This window comes from Mesoplodon bidens (assembly GCF_964165515.1).
Source record: "Mesoplodon bidens genome assembly, chromosome: 9".
Lineage (NCBI taxonomy): Eukaryota > Metazoa > Chordata > Mammalia > Artiodactyla > Ziphiidae > Mesoplodon > Mesoplodon bidens.
Genome location: NC_138166.1, coordinates 29,103,471 through 29,122,620, shown reverse-complemented (window position 1 = coordinate 29,122,620; position 19,150 = coordinate 29,103,471). Strand labels below are relative to the sequence as shown.

Sequence of the window (19,150 nt, the reverse complement as noted above, 5' to 3'; positions counted from 1 at the left end):
GAAAAAACTATTTTAAAGATCAGAGAAAATATATTTGAATCTTAAATTCTAAATCCATTTAGTCATGGGGAAGAGCCAAAAATACATTCAATATTCAAGGAATAAGAACATTTACCTCGGAGGCATTCTCTCTCTTAGCAAATTCCTCGTAAACATACTCTATCAAAGCAAGTAAGTAAAACATAAAAGTAGAAGATATGGGATTCAGGAAACTTTCACTTAATTTAAATAGAGCAACAAAGAGAAGTCCCAAGATGACAGATTTGTATCAGATCTAAGAATCAATCATTACAGTTTATAGAAGGAAGATGGTGAGAATGTGGAAGTGGATTTCCAGGGGTTAAGAGGAATCCTGAGAATAGCTGATATGATGGATCATTTGAAAATAATTAATGATATAATAGATACAAATCTGACAACTTACAAAGAAAAATCCAAAAAAAAAATTTTGGGAAAATAAAAGTCTTGAACAAATAAGGAAATGTAATTCTCTCCTAGTTATCTTTTGCGGCATTAAAAAAAAAATTCTTGAGGGCTTCCCTGGTGGTGCAGTGGTTGAGAGTCCGCCTGCCGATGCAGGGGACACGGGTTCGTGCCCCAGTCCAGGAAGATCCCACATGCCGCAGAGCGGCTGGGCTCATGAGCCATGGCCGCTGAGCCTGCACGTCCGGAGCCTGTGCTCCGCAACGGGAGAGGCCACAGCAGTGAGAGGCCCACGTACCACAAAAAAAAAAAAAAAAAAAAAAAAAAAATCTTGAAAAAACCATTGTATTAAATAAATCTCACAATTTTGTAGATTAGAAATGTGGACACTGTTTAGCTGGATAATTCTGCTATTCCATGTGGCATCAACTGAGGTCACTCAGTGGTACTCCGATGGTAGATGATGGTATGAAGGGTACAAGACTGATTCACTCTTAAGTCTACTACTTTGGAAGAAATGGATGAAAAGTGCAGGTCCCATTGTGACTGTCAAACAAGTGCTTACATGTCCTCTCTCGCAACAGTGAAGTCCCAGAATGCGTTTCCATGCACTTGAGGTATCTCATATGGTCTTCTAAGTCACAGAAATGAAAGCTGCCATCTCTTAAATTCTGGGCCTAGAAACTGACATGGCATGAGATCTGCCATGTTCTATTTGTCAAAACAGTCACAAAGCCCAGACACATCCAAGCAAGAGTCTTCAACCCCATTGTTAATGGAAAGAATGTTAAAAAGAAAAAAAAAAGTGTGGCTATCTTTCACCTATTTATCACATTACATCATTTTGTCCCACTGCCCCTGATTTTCACATAGACATATTTGATTAGAAATTTTTTTAATATTTATTTATTTATTTGGTTGCGCTGGGTCTTAGTTGTGGCAGGCTGGCTCCTTAGTTGCAGCTTATGGGCTCCTTAGTTGTGACATGCATGTGGGATCTAGTTCCCTCACCAGGGATACAACCCAGGCCCCCTGCATTGGGAACATGTAGTCTTAACCACTGAGCCACCAGGGAAGTCCCTGATTAGAAAATTTTTGTTGATTTTAGAATTTTAGAATCGGCCTACATTTAAAATAGAAAAGATTTCACATGGTTTTAAAAGAGAATGGAAATATTACTGAACTTAAGTATACTAAAGTAAAAGGACAGATGACAGAATTTAATAAATGGAAAGAAAAGGAAAACAAAATTGTAGGAAAAGAATTCTAATATCCTTGTTTTCTGGAGTAAAGTTGCTATGGTCTAAATGTTTGTGCCCCTCCCCCCATTTATACGTTGAAACCTAACCTCCAAGGTGATGATATTAGAAGAGGGGGGTGACTGGGATATGATTAGGTCAAAAGGGTGGAGCCCTCATGAATGAGACAAGTATCCTTATAAAAGAGGCTCCAGAGAGCTCCCTTGCTTCTCCCACCATATGAGGACACAAGGAGAAGGTACCATCTATGAACCAGGAAGGAGGCTCTCACCAGACACTGAATCTGCTGGTGTCTCGATCTTGGAATTCCCAGCAGCCAGAATGGTGAGAAATAAATTACTGTTGTTTATAAGCCACCCAGTTCATGATATTTTGTTATAGCAGATAAAATGAACTAAGACAAATGTGTAAAACAGTATCATTTATGGTTGATGTTAGAGGAAATAAAAATATATTATAAACATTTAAACATATAAAACTAATGGAAAAGTGAATTAAAAGTAATGGCAATACTATGAAGGTAGGAGTTCCAGGGAAAGAGTAATAATTTCAGTAGCTAAATCCTCACTTGGCATAGCAAAATCAATAGATACATTAGAATGTGACCACTTAAGGAATAGTGCTACAAACACATTTTTTTTTAGAGATTTAGATCAGCTACCTCAAAAAATAAAAAGATAACTCTCAAAGTGAAGTGAGAGGGATAATGAAAGAGGGATCTAGCAGAAAGCTGTTGCTTTTTAATACAAGCTGTTTGGTTCTACCAGTTTATAGACATTTTTTAGTTAAACATGTGAATGAATAAACTACTTTGGAAAAAAAAGGAAAATGATCCAAAATGGAGGTGTGGTCTATCCCACACTTCCACGCCTCGAAGCCCCCAAAAGGTGGTGTAGCATCATATCAGTAGTACTGGAATCCAGGAATTCCCAGAGGAAAGGCCACAGAGTAAGAAGTAGTGGTGGGTCTAATGACCAGAAGGAGGAATAGCTACCAAGTCACTGAGACGAGAGCAATAGAAGAAAAATTTCCTCTATCTCAAATATACTGGAGAAAAACAAAACCTTTAAGTGGAACAAAACACATAGCTTATACCTGGATTTTTATAAGAAAACAAACAAAAGATGTGTTTAAGCATGTAGAGATGAATACAATTCAACAGTTAATGTCAACTCATAATTGGCAAAGGAGTCAAGAATACTTAATGGGGAAAGGGTAGTCTATTTATTAAATGGTATTGGGAAAACTGGATATCCACCTGCAAATGAATGAAGTTGGACCCCTCTCTTACACTACTCACAAAAATTAACTCAAAATGGAACAAGACTTAAATGTAAGACCTGAAACCATAAAAATGCTTAGAAAAAAACATAGAGAAAATCTTTTTGATGCTGGTCTTAGCAATAATTTTTTGATATGACACCAAAAATACAAACAATAAAATAAAAAGTAAACAAGTTGGATCATATCAAACTAAAAAGCTTCTCTACAGCAAAAGAAACAAGCTGATAAAGTGAAAGGGCAACCTACAGAAAGGGAGAAAATATTTGAAAACCATATGTCCCATAAGAGGTTAATGTCCAAAATATGTAAAGAACTCACACAACTCAATAAAAAAGAAATCAAATTAAAAAATGGGGAAAAGATATGAATAGACAGTTTTCCAAAGAAGATATACATATGGTCAGCTGGTTCATGAAAATGTACTCAACAGCTTTAAGTATCAGGCAAAGGCATATCAAGACCTGAGTTATCACCTTACCCCTGTTAGAATGGCTATTATGAAAAAGGTAAGTGTTAGCAAGAATGTAGATAAAGGGGATCACTTGCACACTATTGGTGGTGCTGTAAATTGGAACAGTTTCTATGGAAGACAGTATGGAGGTTCCTCAAAAAAATTAAAAATACAACTACTACATGAGCCAGCAGCTTTACTCACTGGTGTATATCCAAAGGAAATGAAATCACTGTCTTGAAGAGATATCTGCACCCCATGTTCACTGCAACATTATTCACAATAGCCAAGATATGGAAGCAACCTAAGTCCATCTATGGATGAATGAATAAAGATTCACATATATATGCAATGAAGTATTATTCAGTCATGAGAATGAAGGAAAACCTACTATTTGCAACATCAGGGTTGAAACTTGATGCCATTATGCTGGTAAAATAAATCAGGGAAAGACAAATACTGCATGATCTCAGGGTGTGGGAAACAGGGGGATGTCAGTCCAAGTGTACAAACTTTCAGTTATAAGATGAATATATTCCGGGGATCTAATGTACAACATGGTGATTATAGTCAACAATACTGTGTTATATACTTGAAAGTTACTAAGAGAGTAGATCTTAAATATTCTCACCACACACACATACAAAGGTAATTAATTGAGTTACAGATGTGTTAACTGACACTACTGTGGTAATCATTTTGCATTAAACACACTGCATACCTTAAACTTACACAGTGTTACATGTCAGTTATCACCTCAATAAAGCTGGGGAAGGGCAATTGGAAGACTGAAAGCTTTGGGCAGATGGCAGCAGCAGTATAGTTTTTTGGGGGGAAAAAGGGTTAATGGCTACTAATTTTTAAGTGAACTTAAACAGATATAATTGTAATGGGGTTCTGACACTTATTACCAAAATTACATGTTAGGTATCGATAAAAGCCTTCAACCAGAGAATGCTTAGGGAAATAGACAATTTGTTGTCCCCTTTTTCTAATCTGTCATATCCCTTGTCTTGATGCATCCAATTAAGTGCCTTATCAAATGGTCATGTCCTTGCATGAAGACTTTCATTGTAAATGCAGCAAATGTTCAGGCTCCAAGGATGAAATTGATTCAAGAGTACCGATTTTAAGAACTGTTTTCATCAAGTTCATTTCTTAGCTCTAGTTATTTCTGTTCCTATTTGCTATGTGCAGATCTTTGCAAATTCTAAAACTCCAGGAGGTAGATCTCTCCTCCAGTTCTGCTAGCTACAGCTGCTCGTAAATACCAAGGAGTGTATGAATCTAAATGCCTGCTGTTGTAGGAGGGCTTATATAAGATTTCCTGGCTCTTGGTAGAAAGAGAACAGTCTTCCAATTTGAGAAAGAGAATTTTTCTTCTTCTCTCCACTTTATCCAACCACAATTTACTTAGGAGTCATTTGCATTATAATCTTTCTTGGGGTTAGGGTTATAAAAGTTCATTTTACTTTCTCTGAAGTTTTACAGTTTAAATATTTCAAGCATAATATTTGCCATCTATTACCTGAACATCAACTTCTTCTAACAATCCTGGAATATCTAAATATCAGTTATTTTCAAATAAGAAAATGACTCTCCTAAAAGCTTTTTAAGTAAATCATGCAGAAAGAAACACAAAATGTACACTGAATATTTCATTTAGTCTGTTGTCTATTTTATATTTTGTCTCCTTATTTTTATTTTAGGTTTATAAGGGCTGATTTACTGGTTTTCTAATGACTGCTATTCATTCCAGCAGCCAGTACTTCAGTACAAACAGATATGTACAAAAAAATTCACTCATTAGAAAAATAAATATTTTTGAACAGCTAATATTAGCTACTATTTCTGGATGTACTAATTCATAATCTCTGAGAAACTCACAGCTTAGGGGTAGGAGGAGACAGATATACAATAATGAATTTTCATACAACAATGTAATATATTACCACAGAAACACATTCAGATAGCTACAGGTACCAGAGAAGGAAATACCTAACTGCTAAGCAGGTGTGGAAAAGAGGGTGAAACTGTATTTTTGGTTTTATAGTGTCTATGAACCAAGCTACAACACTGACATACACAATATTCTGTTTTCATAAGAGCAAAAAAATAATTTAGAAAACTTAAAAGCCCCCAAAACAACCAGAATGCAGTATTGTAAGTCAAGTGATACTGTCTCAGTGAGTGCATAAAATTGGAAAATCAACTGTGAAATCAATGTCTATTAAGCTGGGAAAAAAATCTGCTAAACCATTTGCCCTTCCGCTATTTTACATAGAGTAGGGATCTCATCAAATCCTAGAAAAAGAGAATCATTCTTTCTCTCCAACATTTCTAAACTAACAGGAATTGCCTGAACTTCAGATCCTAACATCAATGGCAAGAGTCTTGGTCAATTTTTAGCTACATTTTCCATCAAGTTGTGAATATTAGGCTGCGCAGAAAAGAATGAACATAGAAGGACTGCTATCCTTTGGAAGTCCTGCTTACAAGGTTGGCCCTTGGCTGGCATTTGGGAACTTGGATTTGGGGAGGGTCCCCAACATTAACTGATAAGAGTGACTTGCTATGTCTAAACTCCTTGAACAAACAGTATGGTTCATGCTGAACACCTTCTTTCCTTCTGAGAGTCTGGAATTTGGGGACTTGCCAGCAGGGGAAGCCTATGTGGTCAGAAGCGCCCCCCCAAAAACAAACAAACAAAAATCTCTGGGCACTGGTCTCTAACAAACTTTATACCTGTACTCACAACTTGTTACTGTGATGAGTGTGTCTTGTGGACACCACTGAGAGAAGATCTTTGGTAGCTGGTTCCTATTTCCCCCCAGACTTCACCCCATGAGACTTTTCCCATTGTCAATTGTGTTTTGTATTTTTTCACTTTAATAAATCAGCTGTGAATAAGACTATTTGAATCCTATGGGTTCTCCTAGGGAACCATCAGACCTGGGGGTATTAATCAGGACCCCCAACAAATAAGGTATATAATTAATTATATTTTGATAATCTTTCTGAATTTTTGCCAATGTAAACTCATAATACAAACAATCTACATGCAGTAGAAGAGGAGAAAATATTCTTGCCTCAGAGAACATACAGGACTTAAAGTAAACCACTGGTTTTCCAATTATAGCTAGTTTTCTAGCAAATCCAAGTATTTAAATAAGACATACATAAACATTAACTTATATGTTAATTATATATACATAAATTATACATTTATTCATTAATATATGTGTGTGCACCTCCTCTGAGCTATTAACTCATAAATAAAAAGTACCATTCTGACCAAATCATAGTTAATAGAGTGTAAACTCTTCAAGCACAGGTATAATCACCTTTTCTAGTCCCAGTACTACCATTAACCTACTGAGTGAACTGAAATAAGTTAATTACCTTGAGAGAAGTCACTCATTTCACTTTCCACATTTATAGTTTTAGAGTTGGAATAGATAATTTTTGGAATGTCTTTCCTTTCTGAAATTCTAGTTGCATAAATAAAGGATGCCCTTGGTATTCACTCTGTTTTCTGTTTGATCCTAAGGATCAGCTTGACTGATCCAGCAGACATGTAGGTGATCCTGTACTCCCTCTAAGTACCTGCGTGTCCTACCAAGCTGCCCATTCATTCATCAATGAAGAATATCCCAGTTAGTTGAAGAGTGAATATTCTGTTAATGATGTATTAGTCTGGGTTCAGACAGGTAAAGAGAGCAACTAGAGGTATTAGAGAAAAAAAGCAGCTTAGTAAAAGAATCAGAGATTATACATATGTGGGAAGAGCTTAGGAGCAACTGTGGGAGTGATGGTAATGAGAAGATGGTAGAAAGAACTGTGAAGGACTCCAGCCTGAAGTATGAGAGGCAGTGGGGAGGGTACCAGAGCTGTGCAGTAGAAGCTTGCCAAGAGGTGTGCGAAGCACTGCATCTCGCCACCATGATCTCCTAGGAGGAGTGGCTTCTATTTCACCTTCTTGCATTGGTAAACTCTAATGATGATTCATATAAGGAAGGGAACTGGAGAACATTAGTTCCCAGCCTTAGAAGGAGTGCCTTGTTGACAAAAGACAACACAGATGGCATGCTGGTTGTTGGGATGCCCTCAAAGACTTTCCACACATAAAAGGCTTCTAGAGATATGTGAATCTGTATTTTAAAAAATAAAATATCAGAATATTTAATCTAATACTAATCAAATTTCCAGTGATACTGATGGTATTTTTCTACTTAAAAAAATTAAAAAGGTGGTGGTAGGAGAGATTTGATTCTTGTCATTAAGTTTCTGATTCTTATTAATGTACTTCCTGGATCTTAACTAGCTTGTTCATTAAATGACTCATCTACCAAAGGAAGTTAGCACTTCCTTATGTTGAATAAAGAACAGGTAGATGTGGCCAGTACTCAGTCAATGCCATAGTTGGAGTCTAATAAGATTACTATTTTCTAGTCATTTTTGATAAGGTTGCCTAGTCAATCTGACAGACAATCATACTAAAACACATAGTTTTATTAAATGCTGTGTATGCAAAGGAGAATAAGGGAGTATTGCAGAGGGACATCTAACACAGACAAGTGGGTAAATAACAAATCAGGTAATATTTCCTAAAAAGGAGGATATCTAAACTGAATCTTTAAAGATTCAGTGATAGAGCCTGTACCAAGCAGAGAAAAAGAAGATGCAAAGGATAGAGCTACCAGACTGTGGAGCATTCAGTCATCTACAGTTAAATCAGATTTATTGGAACAATGGCAGAAGTAGTGGCGGGAAATGAACCTGATTACTTAAGAAAGGAACAAATCATGAAGGGCCTTGGCTTTTATTTTGGGAAGTTTAGCTTTCTTCTTTAAAATGATGGAAAGCCAATTAAGAATCTTATATAAAAAAGTAATTATTAAGACATTTATGTTTAAAAATAATTAATCTAACCTTTTTACTGAGAATACATTTAAAATTAGAAAAAATGTTAAAAAGACTGTCCGATTAATCTGGTTGAAAAACATTATTATGAATGTGAACTAAAGCAAGAAGAGAAGATACAATAAATATTCAGGGTATAAAATATACAAGGTTTAATTGGGTTGAAAGTAGGAGAGAAATAAAGGTGAATCATAAATTAATCTTGGATTTCTTGTTTGGTTGACTGAATAGATCATGGTTTTAACACAAAGATCCAGGTTAGGAAGAGATTTGAAGAGAAGATGAAGAGGTTTTGGTGTGATAAATCTGAGATGTCCAAGTGGAAATAAAACATTATATAAATAGGTCAAGAACTCGAGAAGATTTTTTTCTGGAAAATGTTGAACTGGCAATCATCAGCATATTGGTTCTACACAATCAGGCTTCAACAACATATTTCATAACTCCCAGATAACAATTTTTATACCTGTTCTCAATACAGTAAAAATTATAGTCTTCCTCCTACATCAATTCATCCAAGCGTATGTCCCATATCTACATATAGAGGCTTCCATCTCACCCACACATCAAAACTCACACCACACAGTATGATATATAAGACTTTTAAGAGTTACGTAAAACTCATGTGCCAATAGCACATTTTGCTCTTAAAATTTCCCTGTCTAGGAAAAATGGGACAAAGTGCTTAAGATCCCTAAATTTATAGAATACTAAAATGTTTAAAGGCAAAGAAGTATGATTTCCATTGAAAGTGTTTTAGTCATGGGACTTTAATGATAGATCTGAGTTTTGCAAAGAGTAAGTCATTTAGTAGACTAATAAGAGACTTTAAATTTCCTCATATAAAGTGAGGTGCTTGATTAGTTCAACTCTAAGATTCCTTCTTACCACCAAATTTCAAGGTTAAATTAAAAATTATTTAAGTAATTCATTTTTATTGTAAGACTATGTTTGATGTGAATTTTGAATAATGTATGTGCATCATTCTGCATTAGATTTACAGACTTATTTTGCACATAGCCATGTGCAGAAATTGACTTACTAAAACATATTGGAAAAAAATTTCTGGCTATTGTTGAATTAATCAATCTAGTCTTTATGGCAACACATTATGTATATGGATATCACTTATTAATTATACTTTCCATAATGCCTGAGAAAAGAGTCTCATTTTAATACAGTAGATAACTGTGTATGCACATCACAAACTGATAGAAATGCTTACAAAAGGAATGAAGGTACTTTTACAATTTCAATTATCAATTCTCTGCCCTTTGAATTCATGCACTATTTATTTGATAATAAGTATATGAATTCAAATTTATTTGGCCTTAAAGCTAAAGCTTAAATTGATAGCCATTGTAACAAAATAAACAGTCATAATATATCTCCTTTCAGCATAGCATCTCTATTCATTGAAACAACAGTTGGTTTCGTCCAACGTTATCACAGTTGCTGGAATTTTGTTTCACTTAAATTATACTCACACTCACAGACATCACTCATTCACATATATTCACACAAATTCACAACACATACACATGCATACAACTGATACATATGCACACACACACACTCATATTTATGTACACTCTCTCTCCCACACACACAGGAATTTGAGGTTTTCTTTCTCCTGCTTCTGCACACAATCTTACATACTCAAGACTTATGGAAAAGTGGGTAGTCCAGCCCCGATAATGAACAATTACTGAATAGAAATAGCTAGTGCCCTGTCCTTGAATGTTTTCTTATGCTGGCAACATGGACTTGACAACTTAAAATAATGTAAATGACCCCTTTAGCTATCTAAAACTTTTTGGCTGAGATCAAACGCTTTATAGATACTTCTTGCTTCAATTCCAGGGTCTAGTTTTACCCCTCTCAGCATTATACTATCAAAGTAACTACAAAGTAAGAGGGAATTTGAATCCCCAAATACATGTCCGTAAAACAGTAAAACATTTCCTCAACAATCCTCAACAAAAAACCTCCCTTTTATCAAATAGTCTTAATTTAGATTGGGATGCCCAAGAAGCCACAAATTCTTCATAGGTTTATAACATTTCTTCCTAGGGAAGTTCTTTTTTCTTCTTTTTCCTACTGAAGTTCATTTCCTTCATCAAGGTAAATATAGAAAAAGAAAGAAACAGATTCTGAAATAATAAGTTGCATTGTATAACAAACCCTATTAGTTGTTTTTCAATGATTTAATCCTCAGAATAAGTCCGTGTATAGATTTTATTATTACAACAAAGGAAAGTGAAACACTGAGCGATATTTCTGACCAACATCATACAGAGCTGTTAAGTGACACTGTTGATATACGAAACCAATCTTTCGGGTACCTCACAAAGAGAGAGAAGATGTATCAAGCAGATTTTTCAATTAGATGTAAAAAATTCATATCCTCCACATAATTCCACAGCTGTTTAATGTAGAGACCTAAAACCATTCCCTGGTGGATTCAGTATATTCTGTCCTAGTTGGTCTCCCTCACTAAGAAGAATCATTAGCCACCTTGAGAAACTTGGGAAGACAATACAAAGTTGGTTTCAATGAGAGCGGTAGCTCAATTTCAATTTAATGCCTGTACTGTGGACCGTGCACTCTTGAGACGTGATTTGAAGCTTGTATGGGAAACAGATGTGTCCCCTTCTCCACTGGCATCTTTGCAGACATAGTTGGTGTCCTCTGTTAGCCAACAAACACCCAGACCTCTCATTGCACCCACTTTAGTTACTCCAGATGATAACTTTCCATTGATTTCAGTTGTCTCTAGGCCTCTCAAAGGGAATTTTTTATATACCACATAAGTTAATATCTATTTCCATTCAGAATATTTCATGTATACTATCTCAATTTGTGAAAAAAAATTATATAGCCACTTTTATTTAGTGTTAAGACACAAAGACAGAAATTTTCTAGAAATACGCTTTTAAAAAAAACCTTCATGATCTTTAAAATGTATATACTTATTTATAATAAAATCAGGCTAAATTTAGGCCTGCCCTACGTAAATGGAATGATTCTCATTTGTGCTACATTTGGTTTCTTACCATTAGTGACCTTCAGTATAGTTGTTTCATGATAATTTTAACCCATTTATACCATTGTTTCAGAGAATAGGTCCAAGTCTTAGCTCCTGAAACCTACTTGTTCTGCCTTAGGAGACTGTAGCATCTAGAATGACAGTTTCTTTCAGAACCACTTCCTGCTCTCTACTTGTTCTTGCAGATTTATGGATCCAGACTAATACCTGCTTCCTAAATGCTTCTTAGCTCAGAGCACAAAACTCAGAATCCCTTTGTCTCAGGACTACCACTGTGAGTTAATACTAACATATCTCTTCTCCAGACCCAGTTCCTTGTCTACACTATTGTCCCACACCTCACTCACCCAGTATCAGAGAGAAATTGTCTACTAACTGTCCCAAATTTTAGTATTAAACAGGCCATGGGGCCTGTTTTCAAAATAATTTTAGACTCATTCTATTTAGTTATCCAAATCTGCCCCCATCTTTATTTATGAACAGTAAAAACTGCAAATAAAAGAGGTGCCTGGATTTTCAGCCCTGGGTTCCACAGCCTCAGACTCTGATGCTCTAATCAAGTTTTTCAGTTTCCCTTTTAGTTCCTCTGACAGCAGCAGGTCTGGAAGTAATCAAAGTCAGCAGCAGAAAAATGAAGCTTCTACCAGACACCAACAGCGTTCTCAATTTTTCTGCAGAAAGATTCATCTGTCAGCTTTTTTTTGCAGATGTGCTGCTTCATATGTAGATGCAATTTACTCAGGGCACAGTAACGTCTAGCTTTATGGGTGTTTGGTGTGAAGGAGCTGAAATGTAAGACCTTCTCTTATTTTATAAATTGAAGGAAAATAAGAAAAATGAACAATGATACAGACTCAAAGAAAAAAAAATCAAGGAAACTTGTAGCTCTTTATCCAAGATTATAAATAGAAGAACTATATGAAGCTCTATGATCTCACTTCTTTGAAGGAATTGTTGCAAACCCTCATCTTTATTAGCTGAATATAGCTGGTTATGCGATCATGCCTTCTTAAGCTCATTGAGGTGACTTTGCTTATTTTCTCAAGATTGAGAATTTGAGTCAGAACCAATTATACACTAGGGGGAATCACTGAAATTTCTGAAACATTTCCATGGTAAATTGACCTTTATGAAATTACTTTCAAAGAGGTGGTATAGTGAAACCATCTGAAGCACACAATTTTCAAACAAACTTTAATCCAAATACTGGATTCATCCAAGAATCTTTGGCTAATGTTACCTAATTTTCCTAATCTGTAAAATGGGATTAATGATTCTTAAATTAGGTATGTTGTGAGAATTAAATCAGAAAATATAAATGAAGTGCTTAGTACTATGCCTGCAAGACAGAACCTGATCGATGAATGGTGAACATTTTAAACTATTACTGTTATAATTTTATTGGGAAAGGTAACTTGCAGAAGGTTGCATTCTAGATAAACCTCGGCCAGTTTGAATACATAGAAATGGTTTTACTCAACACTGTGACTGTCTACAAAGTGTGGTGAGTAGAGCTTCACAATCCCCCTAGTGGGATGGATTTTGGTATCACGGATAACACACACTTTAACTTCCTTGACATTATATCTCATGAGCCTTTAGTCCCATCTGTCCCAAACTGCTCTTAGCAACAGTGCCTCCATGCCAACTCCAAAAATCACAGTTCTGAGAGTTTGTTTTCTCCCAGTCAACAGGTATCCATTATCACCACATCTGAAATGCCGGTCCTCCTAATCAACCAAAAGTAAGAAATTCCTAGGTACTAACAGCAGTTTATTTCCCACTTTCCTGCCCTACCAGTACTGTGTACATCTTCAATAAGAAAAAAGTGTTTGATTGACCTCTAGAATTTGCTAATCTATTAGAGCAGCAGAAAAATGTAATTTATGTCTGAGACAAAGATTGCTAAGACCTTTACCACAGAGATCACTGCTTTCTGCTGCCTAATGTCCAGGGTCTGAAAGTTTGTGCTTTAAATGTTTTATTTAGTTTACTATTTGCTTAACGTGTAATTTAACCAAATAAAGTTCAAAACTGTACTCTAGCACTGTAAGGAATACCTAACAAATGTTAAAATATATCATGTTCATTGACTGGAAGAATTAACACTGCTAAGATGATTACCTTCCACAAGTTGATATATGGTTCCACCCTCGTAAGAATATCATAAGGCTTTTTTTGAAACTGACAAGTCTAAACTAAAATTAATATGGAAGTTCAAAGGGCCTAGAATAGGCAAAACAGTCTTGAAAACAAAATGACTACATAATTTCAATGCTTACTATAAGCTATAGAAATTGACTATATAGTATTAATGTGAGGATATACAAAAATAACAGAAGAAAATAGAGGGCTTGATAGTCAAATATATAGATAGCCAAGTGATTTTTGACAAAAATACCAAGTTAATTCAGTAAGAAAAGGGTACCTTTTTCAACAAATGATGGTGGAACAACTTGATATTCCCATGGTGGGGAGGAACTTTGCTTTCTAACTCATAAAACTCCTAGAAACAAATGTAGGAAATAACTTCATTATTGTGTGTTAGACAAAGTTTTTATAGATAGCACAAAAATAGTAACATAAAAGTATAAAAATATTCAAAATATTGTATTTTATATAAATTAATTCTGCTCTTCTAAAGCAGTAGTTGGTCAAATTTTTCTGTGAAGAGAGAGTAAATATTAAAGCCTTTGTGAGCCACACGGTCTTTGTCACAACTACTTAACTCTGCTTTTATAGTGTGAAAGCAACCATAGGCAATACATAAACTAATGGGCGAGACTGTGTTCCAATAAAACTTTATTAACAAAAACAGGTAGCAAGCTGGATTTAACCCATAGGCTATATAGTTTGTTGACCTCTGTTCTAGAGACACCTTCACAAAAATGAGAAGGCAAGGCTCTCAATGGAAGAAATGATTACCTTTATGTTTTTGATAAAAGGTTGATAGCCAGAATATAAAAAGCTCTCCTACAATTCAATAATAAAAAGACAGAAGCCTGATAAAAATAGGAAGAAAGACTCGGACACCAAAGAAAATATAAAAATTTCCAATAAATGCATGAAAAGTTGATCAAATTCATAGCCATCAGAAAAACGGATATTAAACCGTCTAGAGTTAAAATGTCACACCATTCAGAATGGCTAAATTTAAAAAGGCTGACAACATCAAATGTGGATGAGGTTGTGGAGCAACTGGAACTTTCATACATTTCTGTTGAGAGTAGGAAATGGTGCCATTTGGAAAACTCTTTAGCACTGGAATACCTAGAATTCCCCTTCTAGGTATTTACCAAAAGAATGAAAACATATGACTATAACATACTTTCATAAAATGTTCATAATAGACCCAAGATGGAAATAGCTCAAATATCCCTTAGCAGGTGAATAGATGAACAAATTATAGGTACACCGTTACAACATTCTTGATAACATGAATGAATCTTAAAAACAGTAGACTGAGTTACAGAGGCAAAAGGGAAAAGAGCATATACTTTTTTATCCCATTTATATTTTGAAACAGGCAAAATAAGGTGTGCTTATAAAAATCAAATCACATTTGCCTTAGGAGTTCATTGCCAAAGGAGCATAAGCAGACTTAGGTGTAGAAATACTCTATCTTTTATTGGGGGTGGTAACTTCATATGTGTTAATTTGTCAAAATCTACAACTGTCCATTTAAAATCTGTGGATTTATTATAAGTAAATTAGGCCTTAATTTTTTTAAAAAATTGGTTTTGTTATGGCGAAGATACCATATAACATTTTTTTAAAGGGTAAGTTAAATGCCACAGTTATTAAGGAGCCAGGGACAATCCTGAACTTCTCTGAGCCAAGGAATATTATGACAAGTCTTGGAAATGATATTAAGGAAGAGCAGGACTGGCCTTTGTCAAAACTCTAAAGGGATTAACATTAATCTTCCAGTTACTCTGTCTTCCTCCTATTTAGCCCCTATCACGTATTTTCTTTTTCTGTAATCTAGTGTTTTGTCTTTTATCTTGCCTTAGTCCTACCAAAATCTATTCAAAGGAAAGTGTCTGATCAATTGTTTTACCTTCCTGTCAGATTAATCTCATCTCAGAAACATGTAGCCTTCACCCATCTCTCATCTTGCAGTGAAAACAGACTCCTGTTAAAGTATCTTTGTAGGGATTTAAAACCTAGATGGATTGGGATATACTTTGAGGAATAGAAGACTATATCTTTCTAGGTGGTTGATTATGATGAGTAAGAGAATCAGGCCCTCTTTAATTCTTAGATGAATTTTACAAAAATACCCAGGTCTTTAGAGATCATCTATTGGCCAGGCTAAAAGAAATGAGTTGTTGAAATAAGCATTACAGTCCTTGAGGACAAAATCAGACCTTTGTCCTTAACCTTAATGAATTTCAGTCTAATCGCATAACACAATCTCATAGAAAAGTGCACACATTTAGAAAAAAAAAAGATAAATTCTGGTCTATATATTATTTTTATACCAATACAATTATAATTAGTAGAATGAAAATAGATTATTTTAATATTCTCTTTAGCATAAAATATTCTGTGCATGTTTTTAAAACTTGGGTGATAATCTTGTCAAAAACGAATTGAAATATTGTGTCCTGAGCTCCTCTCAACACTTCTGTATTCCTCAATACCAGAACTCTCTTTTGGTTTAGAATTTTGCTTCTAAACAGTCCTGAATTCATTAAAAAAAAAACCTTTACTTAAGAAAAGAATAAGTGTATCTATATTGGCTTTGCTTCACTAACTAATTGAAATTTAGGCTCAAGAGAACAATACTTTGGGAATTGAACTCAAGATTTAGCTTATTTCCATTGAGAATTGTACCTTGTAATTCTAGAAAAAGCATATTAACCAGGCAGAGTATAGCTATGGTTTACTTTTGTTCAGAAGAGTAGGTAACGGGCTTTATTATGATAATTATAAATTAATAGGCAGCTGGAACTAGCTTTCTTCTACTAAGGGGATAGAAAAACTACTCTTATTAAAAATGTTGTCTACTGTGTGTTTATGAAATACAATTTTGGTGATCATAAAATACCAGAATGCATTCTAAATGTACTTTGTCAATGGTGTTTATTTAAATTGGTTGACTTATAATTGGAAGTCCCAGTCATTCCTTGATAATCTTAGGAATCTAGACATAAGGAAACTATTTTAAATAATTTTGGAGAATCCAAATTGTTTCAATATTTATTTATAAATAATTCAATTGCAAAAAAAAAAGTGTATAGAAGTTTAGAAACCATCCAGGGGGATAAAAAAGTAAATTGATCTTAGTTTTAGTGTGACATCTTGTATTTTATTTTTTACATTTCATTCATATGAATTTCAATATAGGCTGAAACAGATGCAACATCTAGTAAGACTTAAAGAAAACTATATTTTAAAAAGTCACAGAAAAATGGGCTATATTCAAGATCTTGTTGCCAAGTGACATATGATTTACTGCTAGTACCTTAAATTCTTTTGACTGCCAGATTATGCACCAAACCACCAAAACAGCATCTGTCTTGGAATAATCACCCATTATAAGAAGAATATAAAATATACATTCTCTAATTTCACTTAACGGACAGAAAGTAGTTAACAGAAACTGGCAAGTATCAAAATCTTTAGTGGAAACAGAACGTATGTTCAAAAGATTTGTAATAAAAAAAGAATCAAATGTAATTAAACATTTGATTCTTTGAGTTAAAGTCATTTGATCAGAGAGAATTATTTGTAACTGAAGGTATCAATCTTCAAATTCTAGAAGAGAAAAGAACCTAAGAGCTCATCAATTCCAAACCATTAACTTTGCAGTGTTTTAGACAAAATATCATTAATTTGGTTACACATGTGCAGGTCTGTCATTTTGAGGATGATTTAAATTATTAACTCTAAGTTGATTTCATACCACTGCTCAGTAAGGTGTCTAGCCAAGATGACCTAAGGTATGCTATTCAACCTTAGTATTATTGAAATAAAAATAATAAGGTAAATTATGCATGCAAATTGATTATAAATAAAGGGATTCATTTTCCTCTTGAAATGCACATATCATAACAGTATTTAATATCAATTAGTGTCAAACATCTGTCATTCTCATCATATCTTTATTCAGATGTGTTAAAGCAAAATATATTGGAACTATATATGCTATCACTTTTCCTATAAATCCATGTTTATTACAAAATTTTGATTTGGTCACAGGCCTAGCAATAGGGAAAGAAGTTATAGGCAGTGGTGTGTGTGTGTGTGTGTGTGTGTGTGTGTGTGTGTGTGTGTGTGTGTGTGTGTGTGTGTGTGTGTAGGTGATTAGCTAATCTGCAAAGTGAAATTCACCTGAGCATCCACATATAGGAAGTTAGGGAACATCTGCTTTGAGAGCCTAAACTACCTTTCTTCTGAGTGTAAAGAATCAAAGAAACATTGTAAAATAATCCAGTTTTGTCCAGGGAGCATTATTCTTTGCAACTGTTTCACTAATCTTTTGTTTGTTTTTTTTTGTTTTATATCAAGACTTCCTTGATGAAGGAAGCAGTATATTTGTTTGCTTGTTTTACATCAAGACTTCCTTGATGAAGGAAGCAGTATGTTACTTTACATTTTGACACAGCCTTCTTATATTAACTCCTGAATCCTCTCAGATAATATACGTGGAGCTCCTAGCATTAATGTTTACCTTTTTTTTCCTTTTTTCTGTTTTTATCTCAAGATCTCAAATGTTACATAGCTAATCTGGTTATTGAGTCTCTGCTTATCATAATATCCTTTTCATTTTGTTATATGATAAAAATATGAATAATAGCATAGTTTTTGCTATTCCAATGGATTTTACCTATTCATTATCTCTTTTTTTCTCTCAGTAAACCTGGAAGATAGGTTGTATAATCCTTATATCTCCATTTGAGACATATTAAAATTATAGATCTGTCAACTCACACTTGTATTCATATTGAGAAGTCTCTTATGATCTTATGATGGAAGAGGATATAACCTAAGGGGAGTTCATGGATGATGTGGCTTAGTGTACAGGTGTGAACAAAAAATGTATTGCTACTTCACTAACGTTCAGTCAGAGGCGGCTTAGAAAGTTAATGCTGAGGTGAAGTCCTCCCACTGTGCTGAGCCTTATTTCGGTGTCACACCTACTTATTAACTTTTGCTAAATAGAAGTAGCTTAAAATAAGTATGCATGTGAAATAAGAGGAGTAGTAAATGGCTTGGCTAGCTGGATGGGGCCTTGAAGGAGAATGTTAGCATGGGGAAGGATGAGGAGGTGTGGAGAAGAGGTGTATGGATGGCCATATGGGAGTGGGTACAAAGCATAATGATCTTCAATTCACATGTTAACATACCAAAGAGCATCCAACATGGAAGCAGCCCTAAAAAGCTATGTAGTTCCAATAATTCATTCAGTTGATGTCAACCTACCCCTTTCTTCAGCTCTCTGGGAACAGGCTCATGAATAGAATAGCCATGGTCATCGGAGGTAGAGTCTAAACATGTGATAAACTGCTTAGCCTTCCATTCTCCAAACTGAATTTAGCTGCAGCTTTTGGCAAATGCCAGATCTTACAGAAACAGAAATCAATACTGAGCCCCTAGTCAAACATCATTTTTTGAAGAGGCTAATCAGCCATGTAGTGATTCATTGATTATAACAGATACATGACACCCTGGAAATGCAGTAATTCTCACTGACTTGGATAAACATGACACAGGTACGGATTAGTTTTTCCTACTAAAAGTGTCATGGGCAGA

The 19,150-nt window shown here is 34.8% G+C and overlaps 1 protein-coding gene across 6 annotated transcripts in view; it reads right to left on the bottom strand.

The window, feature by feature from the left end:
- Positions 1-19,150, bottom strand: part of LOC308622814 (uncharacterized protein) — a 583,450-nt gene that overhangs the window by 418,310 nt on the left and 145,990 nt on the right. For 4 of the 6 annotated variants that reach the window (XR_014016684.1, XR_014016685.1, XM_081244446.1 and 1 more), the window contains one exon: positions 13,818-13,895. The exons of the other annotated variants lie outside the window; for them this stretch is intronic. Coding sequence is in view for 2 of the 4 variants with exons in the window: in XM_081244446.1 (XP_081100572.1) it covers positions 13,818-13,895 (78 nt within the window). In the remaining 2 variants the exon portion in view is untranslated. The remainder of the gene's footprint in view (positions 1-13,817; positions 13,896-19,150) is intronic. 6 annotated transcript variants of the gene reach the window in all.